General features: G+C 38.5%; 1 protein-coding gene across 2 annotated transcripts in view; it reads right to left on the bottom strand.

Moving 5' to 3' along the window:
• LOC119552817 overlaps nt 1-18,451 on the bottom strand; it is a 78,244-nt gene that overhangs the window by 22,853 nt on the left and 36,940 nt on the right. For both annotated transcript variants that reach the window (XM_037862664.1, XM_037862665.1), the window contains 3 exons: nt 16,905-17,141; nt 15,857-16,015; nt 8,244-8,422 (listed from right to left, as the gene is read on the bottom strand). In XM_037862664.1, coding sequence (XP_037718592.1) covers nt 8,244-8,422; nt 15,857-16,015; nt 16,905-17,141 — 575 coding nt within the window. The remainder of the gene's footprint in view (nt 1-8,243; nt 8,423-15,856; nt 16,016-16,904; nt 17,142-18,451) is intronic.

The raw sequence follows: 18,451 nt of genomic DNA, 5'->3' as shown, positions 1-18,451 counted from the left end.
AATGCTTCCTTCAACAACATACTATGTATATGTTATCCATCGATCCCGATATATCATCCAATATCTAACCAAATAAAATGGCAATAGTATCGCATGCGGATCCGAAAAAATCGAAATAAGGTCTCACGCGCACTCCCCCAATTTCCGCTGGATCTCATCTGGCTACAGTTGCCCGAGTTGGCTGTAATAAATTTCGCTTCGACACATTTGCGCTGACTGCGTGGGCCCTACAACAATGAGTGTTCCTGAGGACCCCAGACCCCAGGCTTATAAATAGGTACTACACTCAGGGAAAAACACCGTGCTAAAAACAAGTACAAACAGTCTTGATTTAAGAAAAATTGCATGCTTAACATTTAAGAACGTTCGTGCTCAAAAAATTCTCATATTGAGCACTTTTTGAAATTGTAATGTCTGCCAACTCTAATAATTCCCAACTGTTTATTTTGAAAGTACTCGGTATATAAGGCGCATAAATTAGACAGTGTTAATGCTCGTGAGCGGCAAGTTGTAAGTAAACTTAAAATATTAATATTGTTTATATATATCTCGTTTATTTCGTTTCAGTTTCCAATACTTATTTCTCTTACTAGCATAAAATAAAAGCTCATTTTAATTTCATAATACTTATATAGTGACTTAAGAATTATTCGTCTTTAAATCATGCCTGCAACTTTCTTACTTTATTATTAAATCGTTCTTGTTTTTAGTCCAACTATGTCTTGATTTAAAAATTATTCATACTTGATTGAATACCGAAAGGTTCTTAAATCTAGTATTTTCGGTCTTGAAAATTCGTGCTCGAAAGTAGTATTTTGTTCTCGCGTTCTGTATTTTCCATGCTTGGCGAAGTTTTGACACCGAAAATACTAGCTTCAAGCACGAAATACTTGATTTTTTTTCTGAGTGTACGTATATGGGCGCACACACGTACGGGAATAATTCAAGCCATTGCGACTCGCAGGCGAGACTGTGTGGGTGCGTAATAGTAGCAATAATAATAATATGCTTATCAGCTGGCCATAAAGTGCGACTATCGAGTGGCAACACTGCGCAGACAGGTGTGTTTGTGGGCCTGGGAACCCTGGACCAGGTATACGAAACCGCAAGCGCTGGCAATAAAATTGTTATTCCTGCGATTTATTATTAGAGTGCATTTGGGCCGCCGGCGGTGGCGAAATGATGGTGGCGGACGGCCACGGTGGCTTTGTATTTTTTCCCTTGGCCAGAAACCGCAAAATGTAGTCGCAACACATTTGGGGCATTAAATTATGGGGTGTTACTTTTATTGATTGCAGGGGGAAGCTCGAGAGCGGGGAAAGGAACCTGCAAACTAACTATTGCTGATTGAGTAGCATTTCCATTTCCATTCATGCCCCCTTTTCCCCTTCCCGTTGATTGTTTATTGGATGGTCGCTGTGGTTGTTGTTTTTCGATTTTCGGGGCGAACCAGGGCGCAAATTAAATAGAACTCGCCCCTCAGGCCGTTATGGGTAGGGCATATCTGCCCCTGGCGAATTCCCCAACTGGGTCTGTTTATTTTCGTTTTATGCTGCATTACCTTCAACACATTCAAACAATTAGCCAGACCAAAACCGAACCCGAATCCAGACTATTTCCAGCCCGGGCGATTTAAAATGCAATGGGTTCCACTACGTATATTTCACTTAATGGATTGTCACGCATATTTGATGGCGCTGAATTGGTTTTTGTTGAATTGCCGGTAAATCGCCATAAGCCTAATGGTCATTCAACATTAAATTGATAAATATGCCGGGCGCTTTCGGCTGATTTCAATTCATTTTCCCCAGCATTTTCAATCTATTTTTACAATTCATTTTATACTTTTTCATGCATAACTTTAGGGAAAAGGCTATATGATTTTCACTGAGTTAATTGGAAGTGATTTCAAAGAACATATTAATTAAAATACTGTGTAAAATAAATATTAAATATATAATATAAAATGATTTGACCAATTATGCCTGTAAAATAATTTTGTAATTTAATTTATTTAAAAAGATCTCATTCTATTAATTTGGGGATAACATGTGTTCTGTTGGTTCTGTAATTGAAATTGTGAGCCTGTCGTGTGCGTAACCAGGCACATTAAAAGAGGTTTTGGTGTAACCAGACGAAACCAAAATAAACATTTTTAAATTTACCAATAACCAGAGTGACTGCAACAAGCGTAACAAACCCCAAGCCAAAAAGCGAAAAATGATTGGCCCGGCGAGCAAAGCAAATTAAACGTAATAAATAATAAACGAGAAGCAAACAAAAACAAACATTTCGCCTCACATTCGTTGGCCAAACTTATGTGCATCGCATCGAGCGAGTTAATTATGTTTTTGTGCCCCACCAAAACCAAAATTTACGAAATTTCCAGCTGGGGGCAGAAAGTAGCTCTATAAATATATGCAGAGGCATGCCCCATGTCCCCGATGGAAATTTTCGCATTTCGGGTGTTTGCCCTGATAATTAATTTCCATGGAAAATTAAGTTGCCAAGCTTTCAGCCAATTAATGTTTGGCTGACTAAAGTTGAAGGATTCAGATAAGCGAAAACATTAAAGTTGATTAAAGCTCTTGCTAATCGCTGCTCATCGCTGAAATATATTTTTGGGTAAACAAGCTTTAATATTTTCCATATTTGACTAAAAATCAAATCCCACAAAAAATGGCGCACAGTTAATAGAAGGCTGCAACCATTTTGCTCTTCATTGACAAATTCACGTTTAAATATTGATATTACATAAAAGCGCATACACATACACACATGCGAGAACACACACCATCGCACACTGCCGCACACATTCGAATGCAAATAAAATGTTGCCGTTATGTGCAAATATGCTAATTTGTTGTTTGCCAATCATCCCCCCCTCGATTTCCACGATTTCCACCCTTGGCCATTTCTGTTGTTGTTTTCTATTGCTTCCCCTTGCCATCCGCTGATTGCAAACAAAATTGCAACTCAATAAGCAAACTAAACAGCAAATATTCGCCAGCTCCTCTAACATCGCAGTCCCATTTCCTTCGATTTCCATTTCCCCCTGCGATCCATGAGCTCAAATACCGGAAAATTTCAGCCGATATCAACCCAATTTCTAGGTATGCGGTTGTGTATTTCGCAAACAGGTAATAAGTTTTAATGGCTAGCTGTTCTGATAACCCATTTGCTTTTAAAAGAGTGACAAAAAATCATTCATTAAATAATACATGGTTTTACTTTACTTAAGCACTATCGATACTATCGATGCTTTTTTAATTTGGGAAACATTAATGGTTTGGACCCAACAAAGATCGCTCTGCAAAATAGTTAAGTTTGGCATGCCATTTTTATTTTTTTTGTTCAATATAAAGATATTTTGGTATATTCTATATATGTATTCTTCTACGATTTGCAATAGTATCGATAGTGGTTGCTATCGATAGCTTAAACCATCGATTGTACCGAATAGTTCACGCATTTCACATATTATAAATATATTAATGTAATTACCATAAGTCTTATAAAATTTTCAAGTTTACAACACATATTTTGATATCCCTTATGCGGAACACCTTTAAGTTTCCCCGTTATTACTCCAACCAACTTTACCCGCACCAACCCACTAATAAAAATTCCTTTTGTCTTTGCCCGCCACGCTTCATTGTTTGCTTTCCCTTTCTTTGATTTCGTCTGTTGACTTTATGAAATTAAAAAGGAAAATTTCCACAAACGTTCAGAGAGAAAAAAGGAAAAAGAAGGCAACAAAATTGAAAGGTTTTGTTTAAAGTTTGCTGAAAAACTTTACGAAACTTTAGGTGTAACAACAGCTGAGGGCGCTGTAAGAATGGTTTGAGAGGGCTGGAAGGGCTGGTGGGTCTTAGGAGAAACTTAAGTTCAGCGCGGCGAACTGGATTCCCCCGACTTTGTCATCAACAATAATCCGTAAATCAATGAACAGAAAAACGTCAAAACAACTTTCCTGGAATGGCAAGGGAAGTCTGGCCAAACCGAAGCTGTCAAATAAGGGTAATCTCGGGGAATTTCTAGAATACCCATTATTCTTTTATGAAAAATTAAATAAATAACTTTATATTTCTCAATGAAAATAGCAAAGTAGTCCTCACTTACATGCGTTTTCAAAACTCTGGCATACCTTTTAAGCGAGATAAGTATTTACAGATATTAACCAATTTAAATATGATTTTGTACTGAAAATAAAGTTTGTGCCCTTTAAAATCGGAACTGTATTTATAAAAAGATTAAGTCGTTTTGATCCATAAATGGTTTTTGCTGTGGCGAATTCAGGATATGGTTGTGGGGGATATGTGGGGGATATGTGTTTAGAAGAAAAAAAAACGGAGTAAAATAAATATTTTAATTGTAATACCTCATTAATATTTTTTTAGTTTTACTTTTTATTAAGAGGATAGATCCCTCAATCTAACCCCAATATCCCCTAGTGAATCTGCGCATGGAGGTTGTATCTTATAAGCACGGGCATTTTATGTGCAGTAATATAAGCTTTTAAATTGACGATTTTAATGCTCAAAATGAGCATGGAAATCTATACTTTCGTCTATATTTGGCTACGAATATTTTTGTAAAATTGTTTTGCGTTAGAGGTCAAAACATAAATAGGAAAAATGTTCTATTTCCGTGGGGTGATAAAGTCACATCATCTGCGATTCCCCTTTTCCACTTTCACCTACCTCCTCAGCACCGCTTGTGTATTCCACTTGTGCATGCTTAGTTGGCATAAATGATTTGTAAGTCTCACAGCGAATCCATATAGGGTAATTTATTACCCGATTCTGATTGGCGCCATTAGATGTGAGATCGGGTTGCCATGGCAATGGACATGCCAAATATTTGCCGGATGAAGTTTTTCCCGCTTTTGTGGGCGGTTATTGCATGTGGGATGTTTGGCTGAAGTTGATTAGCACTAATTAGGGAATCCGGATAGAATCGAATATTGATTGGGTCAGATAACGCTTGGCTGACGAAGAAATCCTTTTAGGAAATAATTGGATCGGCAATTGGCAGCTATGACAATCGTTTTCGGGCCACGAAAATGCCCAAGAGCCTTTCGCAAATGCTGGCAAAACTCGGCGGCGCTGTTGCGATTGATTTAAACACACTTTAAACGCTTACAAGGGCTGTGAGCGGAAAACACAAGCAAACAAAATTTAATTAAAATCGACACACACCACAGACCCAGAGGGTTTCTTCTGCGACTGGGCGAAAGTTGCACATTTAATTAAAGTTAATTGAAAAAGTTATGGCCAAATCAAACCGAATTAAATATGCAACAGATTCCGTTACGTAATCAACGCAGTGAGTGAGGCCCGATCCGAACTTCTGCACACAAAACATCTGCATCTGCAGTTTATTAATCATACGCCGCGTGCCCCTGCGCATTATTTGCATTGAATATTCTACGAGAATTCTATTGAAAACCGCACACTGATGATTATGTATAACATTGCAGTGACCTTTGCCGCTCATAATAAATTGTCCTTGTTTGCGCCCGTTCTTCTGGTAAAATTTTCAAATATTCAAATACTAAATACGAATGCATATCGAATTTTTGCGTCCCCATGCTTAATGATGTTGTTGCTTGTGTTGCCAAAAGGGGGGTTTTGGGGTGGTGGGGCAAATGAAACCGCACACAGCGAACAAATGAAAGCAAAATGAAACGATAAATATTTGGTTTTCGTTAAAACTTTAATTAAAATCATGTTGCACCCCCTAATAATTTATTTGTACCGCGCTCTGCCGCCGCCCCTCCCCCGAAAGTGTTTGCCAAACGGGGCGTGGCTGGGGGAGTGTGCGTGTGTCGATAACAAAACAATTATACCGCCTTGTTTGCCCGAATTGTTGGCCAACTCCTTCTAACCCCCTTCTTGGCCAATATAAATAAATGTTTCAAACGCCGGCCGAGCTCTCCTAATTGAACACGCCGCAAATGTTGCCCGAATTGAAGGAATTCGCGGCATATTTTCAATTTTGGTCACATTTTGCTTTATCGGAATGCGATTTGTTGTTTCTAATTAGTTTCTTTTGGCAGAGCTAACAGATGTTTTCATTATCAAGCATTTCGTTTATTTTTCACTTTAAATTTATTGTTTGAAGGGGTACTAGACGGAAGCAAAATAAATGATAAATACATTATCAGTATAATATACCAGCCAAAATCTTGTTCATTGACTTTAAAAGTTTAACTATACATAAATAATTATATGGATCTTCTCTTAAACATGGTTTTCAGAAAACCATTTTTCACCCGTTTTATTTGTATACTTCAGTCCTTTCTTAAAGTTAATTCGGCCTTAAAGATGTTCTATGCCGAATGAAGTACAACTATGATAGATATCGCAGCGGAATCGCCATTCAAAACTCCTCTCAGCCTCCCACGAATCTTGGCCTAATGATAGCAGACACATCTGCTCGATTTCCCAGCCAACGCATTAAGCCAAACCGAAGTGAAAAGGCCAAGGGAATGAGGAATGAGGATGGAAGGCATTTCACAAAGTTAAACGGTCAAAAATTAAGCACAACCAGAAACAACAACGCCAAATACATACAGCTATATGTATAAGCCGGCAAGTTAATGAGCCCAACAACAAGGCATAGAAAAGCTGTTATGTAAGGCATAAGAAGTGGGGAAAATAAACAGGGAATGAGTTGATTGCCCCATACTTTTCCCTGCCAAAATTGCCTGCTCAACCAAAAAACTAATTTCAAATGGGAGCTCTCTCAATTTTCGTCCTTTTTTGCAAGATATAAAAACGTTGTGGAAAATAATAAAAGACCGGCGATTTCGGCCTGGCCAGCAAAATAAAATCTACTCAAAAGTTATTAAGTGCAAATTAATGAACATTAGCGGCTGCCATGGCGTTGCCTACTTTTGGCCACCGCTGCGGCTGCTGCACTAAATTGATGGAGCGGTCCTGGAGTTCCCAGTCCCGCTCCCAAGAGGCTCTGGAGGGCAGCCTGAAATTCATTTAATAATTTTTCAATTAAATGCAGCTGACTGCTGACCAGGGAGCATGAAATTCCAGGCAAAACCAGGCTGGGGGAAAGCTTAGGTGAAAGATGCAGAAGGAGAAGAAAGCTGGGGAGTGGGTGGAAGTCGTAAAAAAACAAGCTTAGAATAGGGCTTTCCTTCAAGCATAACATTCGGTTAGTGAGGAATTCTAATTAATGTTGGCATAAGGAACTGGGGTTGCTTCAAAAGTTATTTTCAGTCTTTCAAAGGGTGTTTTTACCAGTTTCTTGGAAGAAATGGAAATAAATGTGTAGCAATATCAACTATGGTTAACGAAAGTTATATTTGCTGGCACAACCCACCACAAGCTATATATAAAATTAACTTTTATTTTTTAAGAATTATTAGGAACTACCAATTTCTTAGAAGAAATTGAAATAAATTTGTAAATATATCAAAAATGGTTAATGAAAGATATTTATTGGATACCAATCTTTTTGTTTGTAAAACACCCATAAAACGTAATCAAAAGCTTTGATATTACTCTTAATTTTCCTAAGAACGATATACAACGTTTAATATTATTGTTTACTTCCCCCCTTACTCAATGTCCTTAGGAGCCGCATCCCAGACATTTAATTTGCCCATTCCTCGACTGAAATCCATTCCGAACATTATCGCTGCCCAAGCAATTACTCATACTTTTCTTTTTGGCCGCCACATCAAGTCAAGCCTAAAAAGCCATTTGGCCAGCTTAAGTCTTGGGTTTCCGTGGGGGGGCTAGTCTGGCCTTGAATTTAATTAAAATCTCATTTAGTCTGCTTAGATTAGAGCCAAAGGCTAATGGGGGAGTATAGTGGTGGCCACGCCCATTAAATTACGATACCTCGCAAACTACTTTGGTTACACCGCGCCACAAAAAAAGGAAAGGAATCGACATCTTCTTCCTCGACATCTGATTGTTTTTATGGCAATTAAGCAGCCAACAGACCGAAAAGAAACCTTCATCAGCGGGCAATATAAATAATAATTTCCAGTTAAAAACAAAGAACGTTTAAAAAAGAAGACGATTGCTACAAGAAGAGTAATTCGAAAAAGTTACGTAAGAAGAGTGAGGCAGTGGAAGTGCAAATGCTGACCCAGATGAAAGTGTCCTTTCTGGGAAAGTTTGCCGCACCTGCACCTGCACCTGCAGCTGAGCCCCGCATTAATTGCCATTAATTATGGTTATTCATATTCATTTGTGGGACTCTCCGCTCACCTGGATTCGAGGCATTTATGTGGAACTCGCACAGGTTCTTGGTGCCCTGGGCGAAGTCGAACGAGTCGGAATCGGTGAAGAGTATGTCCACGTCCAGCTCGAAGCCCCGGTTCGGAATCCCCTGTTGCAGTGGCGCTGAAAACGGGCTGGAGTGAAAGGCCACCAGCATCTCGGGACCGCTGAAAGTGAGAGAAATCAATTGAAAATAAATGAGATCTGTTTGTGCTTAAACCCGGTAATGTACGTAATAAGTATTCATTTGAATCAGATATAGGTACCTTTAATATACAAACTATTAAACGAAATGATTCGAGGATGCCCTCAAACCGCTAGGGTCTTGAAATATCTTTTACATGTCCTTCTAGGAGTCTTGAACTATGCAACAATATATTTTAAACAAAAAAGCAATGCATTTATATAGAAAGACCACTGTCTTTTATTCACTGCATACTTTTAGGCAGCTAATTTGACATGTAAAAGTGATCTATGGATTTGTGAGGCACCCCCATACCAACATTTATTTACGGAACCCACTTAAGCTCAATATGAACAAGATTCTAAATATAAAATTGGTTTCAACTGCGCTTTCTTAATTTAGGAATATTCACTATATTCCTGGACATATTAACAAATTGATTTTGGTTGAAATTTTGATACTCATATTGTTTGATCCCTTTATCACGTTGTACAATATTATTAAATTAAGTTCCATATTGGCTTATCGTTTTGCTTAAATTCTATGATACTTGGGCATGAGTGGCGACCACCCGGCCACAAAAACTTTTCGCAAAGAAATCTCAGAAGTTCCCCAATATCGCTCATACGCCCCGTGGTATCTCCTGCCGGCGCTGCCTGCGATGTTTGTCCATAACCAGGCCACTGGCACTCCAATTAGAGGCGTGAAAAAACTTCGGCTCACATAAATTTAATTTGCACAATTCGGCAAACAAGAAAAGTCGTAAACTTTTTGCCCACGAAAGAGGCAACAAACCCAAAACAGCCAGCAAAACAGCACAAACAACCAGCTCGGTGGGCGTTTTGCCAAAATGCCGACGGACCGCGCCCAAAAGTATGACGCAGTGTTCTGCCGCTTTGTTTTGGGCTATTTAAAGTGTCCGCTCCGTCTGGTTGTTTGCATTTTTGCTGCCAAATTAACTTTTTTCGCCATTGTCTCGTTGGAGGGTGGTGGGCGGTGTGCGAAAGTTTTAGGCAAATTTTTTGGCATAACAAAGTAACTGAGTCGAGTTGGGCCAAAAATTCTGCCGTTTGTCTTTTGATTTTTCTGGCCAAAAATTATGAAATGTCAGTCGCTAGTGGGTGTTGCACCAAAAGCGTTTCTACCCTCTAATATTTTTTGTCTGTATTTGCAGACGGCGCGACGCCAGATTTTTGTGAGGGCGAAAAGGGGAGGAACAGCTGCTGTGGCAGTCACATCGAGTGCTCATAAACTTTGAGTACTTGCGACCATTATAGTTACGATTTTCCAATAAGTATTTATTTAATTGAGAGTTCTACATAAAAAGATTGTCAAAGAATTAGATGGTATTATTTATTATTTGTTGATAACACCATAAAGATCCTATTACTCCAGTTATTTTCTTAAGTAGTAGTATTTGTAGATATAGTAAATCAGGTTGGGTATTTTTAATCTATTCATTTTATTTAACGTGAATAATATATATTTAAAACATAAATGTACTCATGTTTCAAGAACTCTGCCATCTCCTTAGCATGCCGCCTTCATGACCATATAAATTATGTTCAAAGTTTTCAATTTAAACATCAAATTGAATTTTTATTGCCCGGGCAAGAGGTGCGCACACACGGCGTATGCGTAATATGGCATGACATAAAATAAAACGGAAACTGAGCTCCCCACACCGCGACCCACACACCCACTCACCCACCCAAGCCAAGACTTTGAACACTTAAAAAGAAACGCTCACGCAGACGATGTCAAAAGCCATCAAACATGGCCAACAAAATGGCTTTTTAATACGTGTAAGTGTGGCCGAGTGTGAGTGGCAAAGCTCCTTATTATTTAAGCGAAACGTGCTCTTAGACGGGGCGTTGGATTAGGGGGCGTGGTCGGGGAGCAGCTGCAATGCTTTCTGTCAGTGCCAAGTGCAATAAACTGCAAATGAAAAGTAAATTAATTTTTAATAAAGCGACACAAATGTTTGGTCCCCACTCGGGCCTTTGGAACTCAGCTGGGGCATGTCCTGGTTGCTGGGGAATGTCCTTTTTGCCTGGGCCAGTGTGTGTTGGTGTACTTGGAAAAATTACTGGAAGCTTTCCAAAATTAGAGTCCTTACAGATTGCTACAAAGGTTTCGGAATACCTCGTTTAATTTTTATAGATGTATTTTACTTTTGTCTAGTAATATTCGTTTTCTTCTTCTTATAAAATTAAAATGTATATTAGAAAAACCCGGTTGGTAATTGTATATTTTGTTTATACTATATTCATTTTAAGTCTATATCTTTAGTTTATTTATTTAGTTTTTTAACATATTATATCCCTTGCTTGTAAAAATGTATTTAGACATATATCAGTGTCTAGGCAAATGTACTCCTCTTAAATTATAAAATTTTCAAAAGAAAGCCTTGTTAAGCTTAAAAAATGTACATATTTATTAGGAGTATTAAGCTCTATGGTTTTTCGGACCGAAATATTATTTTCAATTTATTCCCATTTTTCGCTGCGTGAGTGCCAGTCTGTACGCGTACTTGCCTGGCATTTGGTTACTTTATGGCCTGCGGCACACTTGTGGGTGTCGTAAAATCAACACGAATCCATAGCCAAGTTGCCTCCTTGAACTCTCCACTCCGCCCGACCTCTGCTCTAAATCGCTGGCCTTTGTCGCTTATCAATACACGTAAACTTCTCCGCAGCGTCGGAGTGTCCTGACCGCAAATGGCAGCGATGTCCTCCCTGAATATCCCACACGAATTTCTATGGAATTGCGGTCACCATGGGAGCTTCGGGCGCTTTGTAAAGCCTGGTGTTTGGAGAAGAGCTCGGAAGCAGACAGAACTTTCAAGTAATTAAGGGACCCGGCCTAAGTGAATTGTACACAATTTCGGGTACTGAACCGTGGACGCTTCGATCGCAAACCGATAAAGAGTTTATTAAAATAGTTGGTCAAAGCTTAAAAAGACTTTCAGAACACATTTATAAAAATTAAAATTTTTAATAATCATAATTTAACTCTTTTAGTAGTTTTTGCAAGGAATAAAAATAATATACAAGACAAAAAATATAAAAGGCTAAAAAATAACCCATTTAAGGCCTTCCCAATAGTTGACTAAGAGAACTTATACCTACGTGTATAGGATCGTTGATTTCCATTATCATTGGTTTTGCTACAGAAATTTCTAAAGCACTTATCCCTATATACATCAAGAAGGCTTTCTTATAACTTTAGGGCACTTAACTATTAAAGTTAAACCTTTTCCAGACAAAATCACCCAGCCAAAAATTAGAATTAACCAAAAGCAAACATCCCGTTTTCGTTTCTGGATTTTCATCAGGTCTAATCCGCAAAGTGCAACCACAAAAAACAGGTGGAGCGGAAAAGCGTAAGAGGGACGAGGAGAGGAGCATTTGAGCCATAAAAAATTAATATGCAATTTAAAAAGTTATCGCTTTGAGTTTTTCTTTTCTTGGCTAACAAAAATTAACATTTACTTAGAGGAAAATCAACAGCTGCTGCTGCAGCTGAGGGAAAATACAACTTTTCCAGCTCTTCCTCTTCACACCACCGAAAAAAGGAAAAGCGAGAGGCGGGAAAAAGAAACCAATAAAATACCAACGTCTCACAGCACCTTTAGCTTGTTGCAATTTTAAGTTACGCTGGGAAATTAATAATTTTCATGTAGCTTTTCCCCACCTCCCCGCTCATTTTCTCTCGTCCTTGTGTGCATATGCGATTTTCGTACAAAGCCAGAGAACCATGACTGAGGTGAGAAGCAAAGCGAGAGATGTTTGCAGATGGAGGAGGACTTTCCCTCATCGCGTGTGTGCATTTGTAATTCGTGTGCTCATGTCGCGTATGACGTTGACAGTACACGGAAAATTTTAGATGTATTTCAGAACATTTGCTATACAACAAAAAATTAATAAAATAATGTGACAACTAAAAATAAAATAACTTGTAATTTAAAACATTTTTCTTTATTTGGATAATTATACTTAGTACTTAATCGATTGAAGTGACCCTTGAATAAAAACTCCTTATGCATTATTTTCCTAAATTGTATATATGTATGTTCTATAATAGTATGACTTTTAACAAAACAAATACTAGTTTTCTTAAAACATTTTAAAGGCATTATTTTTTCTGAGATGAATATTATTCTCCGTGCTTCGCAAGAAAATGGATGTGAAAAATGAGTACGGCGCGGGGAAAGGAAAAGCGCGGCATGAGCAACGTCCTGGCTTCTTAATGCCGTTTTTCTTGGGCACCCACTTTTCCATCAAGTTCCCTGAGCGTCTTTTGCTTCGTTCGTTTTCTCCTTCATGTGCATATTACGCTCTATGCATATTTGATGCGCTTTCCCGCTCCCCCTTTCTGGCACCTGTGCACGCTTATAAGATTTTCCCAAGGATATGGAAAGGATGTCAATAAATGCGAGAGTGCAACTCATTAAGAGATTAAGGGGCCCACGGCAAGCGATCATCATCATTGCACCATTTTTATGAACGACAATTTTAAATTTGTTTAAAACTAGTTAATAAAGTATTATCTTCCTTGGAAGAGCTAGAGGAACTTACATTACCTCTAATAAATCTTATCAATTTCTCTCAATTTAATAAAAAATGGAAAAATAATGTTGATGGCATTAGATAAGAATTTTTACTTAAAGACGATGTGCTGTTAGTTTTATATATTTATAGCATTCTATGGCGTATTATCACTGTGGACGGCAGTCCACGTAGTGACGAAGCGCACCAGGGTGTGCGAAAATACAACACAACTATTTTTTCACTTTTTGTTTCATATCATCTTTATGGTAATTTTTCGATTAAGTTTTTATTATTTAGAGAACCTTTTCAGAAATCAAAAATATTTATTTTGTACTCATAAAAAGCAAAATTGACAACGAAAGAGAACCCCTTATTAAATATTATAAACCTTCTCTCAGGGTATGTTTTCCTGAATTTAGCAACTTAAAGGATGTGTACTTAAAACAAGATATAGAATTATTGGGATCTTTTATAATATGCTTTTACAGCTGCATACACCAGCAAAAATAAAGAGACATTCCACTAAAAAAATCAAAGTTTATGTGCATGTCTCAAGAGGTCACCAAGTGGGCAGAGGAGGTCCAGGAAAAGAGCAAACTTTTGGCCCTGACCGAAGACCCAAAGACAACAAAAACAAATTCTCAAGTGCAAGATAAATGGCCAAAGGCGGCGTCAAAGGGGGCTTAAGGTGGTTGTGGGGGTCGGGGGCGACTAGGGCACTTGAATGCCATGGAAATGCGTGGGCGTGGCAGAGAGCTGCATTCTACCATTTTGGGGATGCCCTGGAAGTGTTTTTAAGGGCTTCGAGAGCAGACTCCTAAGAATTTATGACTATCTTAGCCCAATGAGTCGGTAGCTCTGTATTTTGGTGATAAATGTGTTGCTATAGGCTTAAATTATTCTGGTAACCTACTTAGGAAGATATAAGCTGTTTGAGGGCTAGCAATATACGCTTTGAAGTTTAACATTCGTTTGTAAACAAGCTTACAATAGTAATTTTTATTTTTCCTCACAAGTTTAAGGGCTTTTTATATTAAGAACTTCTTATCCTCATTTCTTGCGCATTAGTTGATATAAAAAATGGGAAACTAGCTTCCTATTGTCAATATAAGGCAAATAAAAAATTAATTTTGTTCGAATTTAGATAGATTTACATATTTGATTTATGAACTAGGCTTGCTTTATGTTACGCATTATTATTTATAGTTCCACTAGAAGCCAAAATAAACTCTAGGCATTGGAAACGGAAACAAAGGAATAGTCCCACTAATAAGCGAACTAGTTCCTCCAACTAATCCAAAACTACACCGATTAGTAAGTGCCTTTTAATTGCGAAAACCAAACTCCGGGCCGCAGGTGTGCAAGTGTGCGTTGGAGTTTGAAAACTTGAAATTGCTTTTGAAAGGCTGGGGAGTGTCTTTAAGAATTTATGGTTGATGATCTAAATGCTGGCAACTTGGAAACTAATGAGGAAAATTTTGCCATTGCATAAATCACATGCATCAAAATGTTTTCAATAGATGGCACTAGCAAAGTTTCAAACGGCAGCATAAATCTATTTATTTCCATGTGTGCGCCCGGATGTTTTCAGCGGCTGTATGGTGTGTGCGCCAGTGTATCTGTATCTCGGGTTTCGCATCTCTTTTTCACTTTTGCTCCGACTGTCTGTCGGCCGATCTCAGTGTCTGTCCTTCGGTTACTGTCTGCGGAGCAACCCAATTTCCGGTTTTGCTTAAGCATTGCGCACAATTGTAGGGCCCACACACTCTCGCCCGCTCTGTATCTGTGTGCGGCTCTTTGTATCTATGTGTAACTGAATTGGAACACATGCGCCCCGAGCCAAAACTGCAGTGCAGTGCACTAGGCTGCGGTCTCAGGCCCACACACACATGCACAGCAGTGATGAGGAAAAGGGGATTCCCTTTCACCGTGATCCGAAAATCACTTTTGGGCTGGTGACACAGATCACTGCTTATGAAAGTCCTTGTGGAAAGTCGTTACTAAATTCTGGCCTAATCTACATTTAGGAAACAAATTAATATTGATTTGTATATCAGCTTTGTTGAAATACTACAAAATATTACATTTTATATATATTTGACAGTTTATAAAATATTTACTGAGCATAGTTTACATCTAAGTCGCCAGAAACTCACCGAATTCAAAAACATAGTTTAAAAGTTTTAAACAAATTATAAAATTAGTAAGAACTGTTTTTTAGATGCCTTGTTGGATGCTATTTCATTCTTTAAAGATCTAAAACTCAATTATAAATTGATAATAAAATGGAATATGTTGAGTTATATAAGTTCTTGGTTTGATTGGTCAAAAAATTGTCGTCCAAGAAATTTTCAAATTTTTGTAATGTTAATTTTTTAATAAATTTTTGATAAAAGGATTTGGAATTTATGTGTCCCATTTGAGCAATAAATTTCCAGACCTTGGATGTTTTGTGAAATCATTTTCTAAGCATACATTTCTTTTATCTAAATTTATTTATGGCTGGAAATTGAATTGAATCGAATTTTAGGAATCAGATTTACAGAATATTCTACTCAAAACTCATCAGAGAGAACTTTTTGTCATCACTGTTGGGCATACCCACACCATCACATAGTGCCACACACACATATGCTCATTAAAAATGTCTGTCTATCTTTTCTTGTAAATGTATTATGAGCTTTGCTGAGCTCATATTTAACTTTTTCATAAAAGGGAGAAATGGCGTTAAATAAATGTCCTGTCTGTCTGCCGTAACATGGCCCCTCCTTTTTCTTTCCACTTCCCTGTGATTAAGATGAACAATATCGTGATATTCTATAAAATGTGAAAACCTTTGTAAGTTATTCTCTAGTCAGACTTACCGTGAAACAACGCGTGGCAACCAATCCCCTCCGCAGTATTTGGCCAAAACAGGATCGTTGGTGGAACTGCCATCGTAGAAAATCAAATGGTCCCGTTCACCTGTACAGTCCGACCAGGCTCGAATGGACCGGGAGGTTTTGTTAAAGCTGGCTATTGAGCTGTGGGTGCGGGGGAAAAAGAAATCATATTGGTAAGGTAAGCCAAAGAGCACGAACAATATGTACAATTGAAAAACGGAGAAAAGCAATCAAATCGAAATGCAATGAAAACATTTTCATTTGCCAAAGCCATGCTGTAAAATACACACAGCTGGGGTCAAAATAATAGTAGCTGTTGTATGAAAATAGTCCCACAAGTATATTCAAAAGCTTGTTGGCGTGGTGTTATTAAGTGTAGGATAAAAATGAAAAAATAAATGCCACCAATTTCGAATTTAAAATTCGTTTCAAATAAGTCTGCCATTCATTAAAAATTGCTTAATACACTAAAATGTATTTAGAGCTTAACCTATGCTGCCTTTTTGGAGTGCTCTATATTGAAAATGTCACCAGCTGTACACCGACTTTATAACTCATCTGAGTGGAAAACCGAGTTGTTCTCGTTGAAAATTGAAAATAAATGGCAGCTAATATCAAATATACATTTGCCTAATCCCATCAATCCAATTACAAACTTCACATGCCGTCCTTAATACGGTTTTGCATACAAAATGCATCGGCCGCATGTTTGCTGCATTTAATTGGAATATTCAAAACTTTTGGGCGACGAATGCTTAACATTCTCGAATACGGAACAGTTTCATTTGTGCCGTCAGTTAACAAACTGCAAACTGGAACTTCGCTTAGCAATTTGCTAAATTGAAATTTGTCAAACAAATGCAGATGCAGATACAGATGCACTCCGGCTGGGCGGGATATTTGGGATATGTGTATGAGTCCCATTCAATTCGGCAGTTGAATTCGGGGACACAGACTGGTAATGCTTATTTAATGCTCTCCACTGCAGGTAGTCATCCGGCATTCTACGGAGCAATCCCCCCAAACTTACCGCTTCACCAGGGCCTTGTGCTGATTTTCCTGGCTAACGGCAATCATGGCGTGCTTGCTGGTCGGGACTTCCTTCTGCCGGATCGTCCAGTAGCAGGTTACGTTCCTCGGATACATGCCGGGATAATTCGGACTTTGCAGGCGACACTTGTTACGATAGCATTCGTCGAATTGCCTGGTACAATAGGTGCCGGGTGTCACACGGCCCAATTCGAGCGGCTTATCGGGCAGGCCGTATCTGGAAAAGAGGCCAAAAGGTTCACTTCTCAGTTCACTAAGTGTTGTGCGAGTTTAGCAATTTTCGTCCTCGGTTCTGGTTCTGGTTCTGGTTCGTTTTCATTCTCGTTTTCGGCCCGTGCGAGTACATTTTGAATGGTATTTAAGGCTGGGCCCAAAGCACCAACAACACAAAGGCCTGCAATTTGCATAAAATGTGCTACGGGTATTTCACACGCACACACTCCCTTACCATATATATAGATGGTCATACCTGGGGCTCTGATCACTGTTTAGTTTGCTAATGGTGTGCACACGATTCACGGACAGCGTACGGACTTTTCACTCAACAAAAATATTCCCATAAAGTGCAAGACCTTTTTAAAAAATTCAATAAGACCCTTTGGCCAAACATTATTTGGTTGCTGTGTTATCAAGAGCTACTCAATATGCATATTCAATAGTGTCCTAATGTTCCTTAAATGCAAACTGTAATTGTACTACATTTTAAATTTCTGTTCCTTGCATCAAAAAGTGGTATATGATTATGTAAAAATTATTTTAGCCAAACTAATATTAATTTAAACTCTGTTTATTTATTGTGCACTTTGTACACAAATTTAGATTCCATTTTTTAATAGGTCACACAATATATCATATCATTTTTTGACTTTTGATTTACTTTCCAAAGAAAATAGTTATGGTTATATTTGTTATTCAAATTTATTTTGCAGTGCGCCTTTAAAAATGAGTTCTTGGTTTGCTGTGCGCCCCTCTTCCGCTCGTAAATTCTGTGAAACTCATTCAGGCGTAAAAATACATTTCAATTTCTGCTTTCCTCTCGCTCTAATTTTCCACTTGCAAACAAAAAGCGCGACACCTGGAAAGGTGAGTGAAAAGGGGCCAAGCGATTCGGAGACAAATTTGACACATGCCTAGGCACAGGGCTCAAATGGATTGCTCTGCAAATACATGAGGTGGGGATAAACCTGTATTGGGAAACTAGACAGAACACGGGCTCATGCTTTATGCAGGCTGCCTCCCCCGGGAGTTTCCCGAAAAGCCATCCCCAAGGCAACCAAGTGGCATTGTTCTTTCGGGTAGAAAGATTTAAGTTCTAAGCAGGAACCTTTGAACAGAGCCAGAGCTAGAAATAGAAATACAAATAGAAATAGAAACATCCATGGAAAGATGAAAACTCGAGCGGGCAGAGCTGAAGCAGACTGATGACATTACCCCGGTTGGCTGACAGCATAAGAGCATCGGAATGGGGAAAGCCGGGGAAAATGCACCGAACCAATATCAATTGAATAGTTTTCGAGCTGCACAGAT

Source organism: Drosophila subpulchrella, chromosome 3L (genome assembly GCF_014743375.2).
Source record: "Drosophila subpulchrella strain 33 F10 #4 breed RU33 chromosome 3L, RU_Dsub_v1.1 Primary Assembly, whole genome shotgun sequence".
Taxonomy (NCBI): Eukaryota; Metazoa; Arthropoda; class Insecta; order Diptera; family Drosophilidae; genus Drosophila; species Drosophila subpulchrella.
Note: the sequence above shows the minus strand (reverse complement) of the source record. Positions and strands in the feature narration are given on the sequence as shown.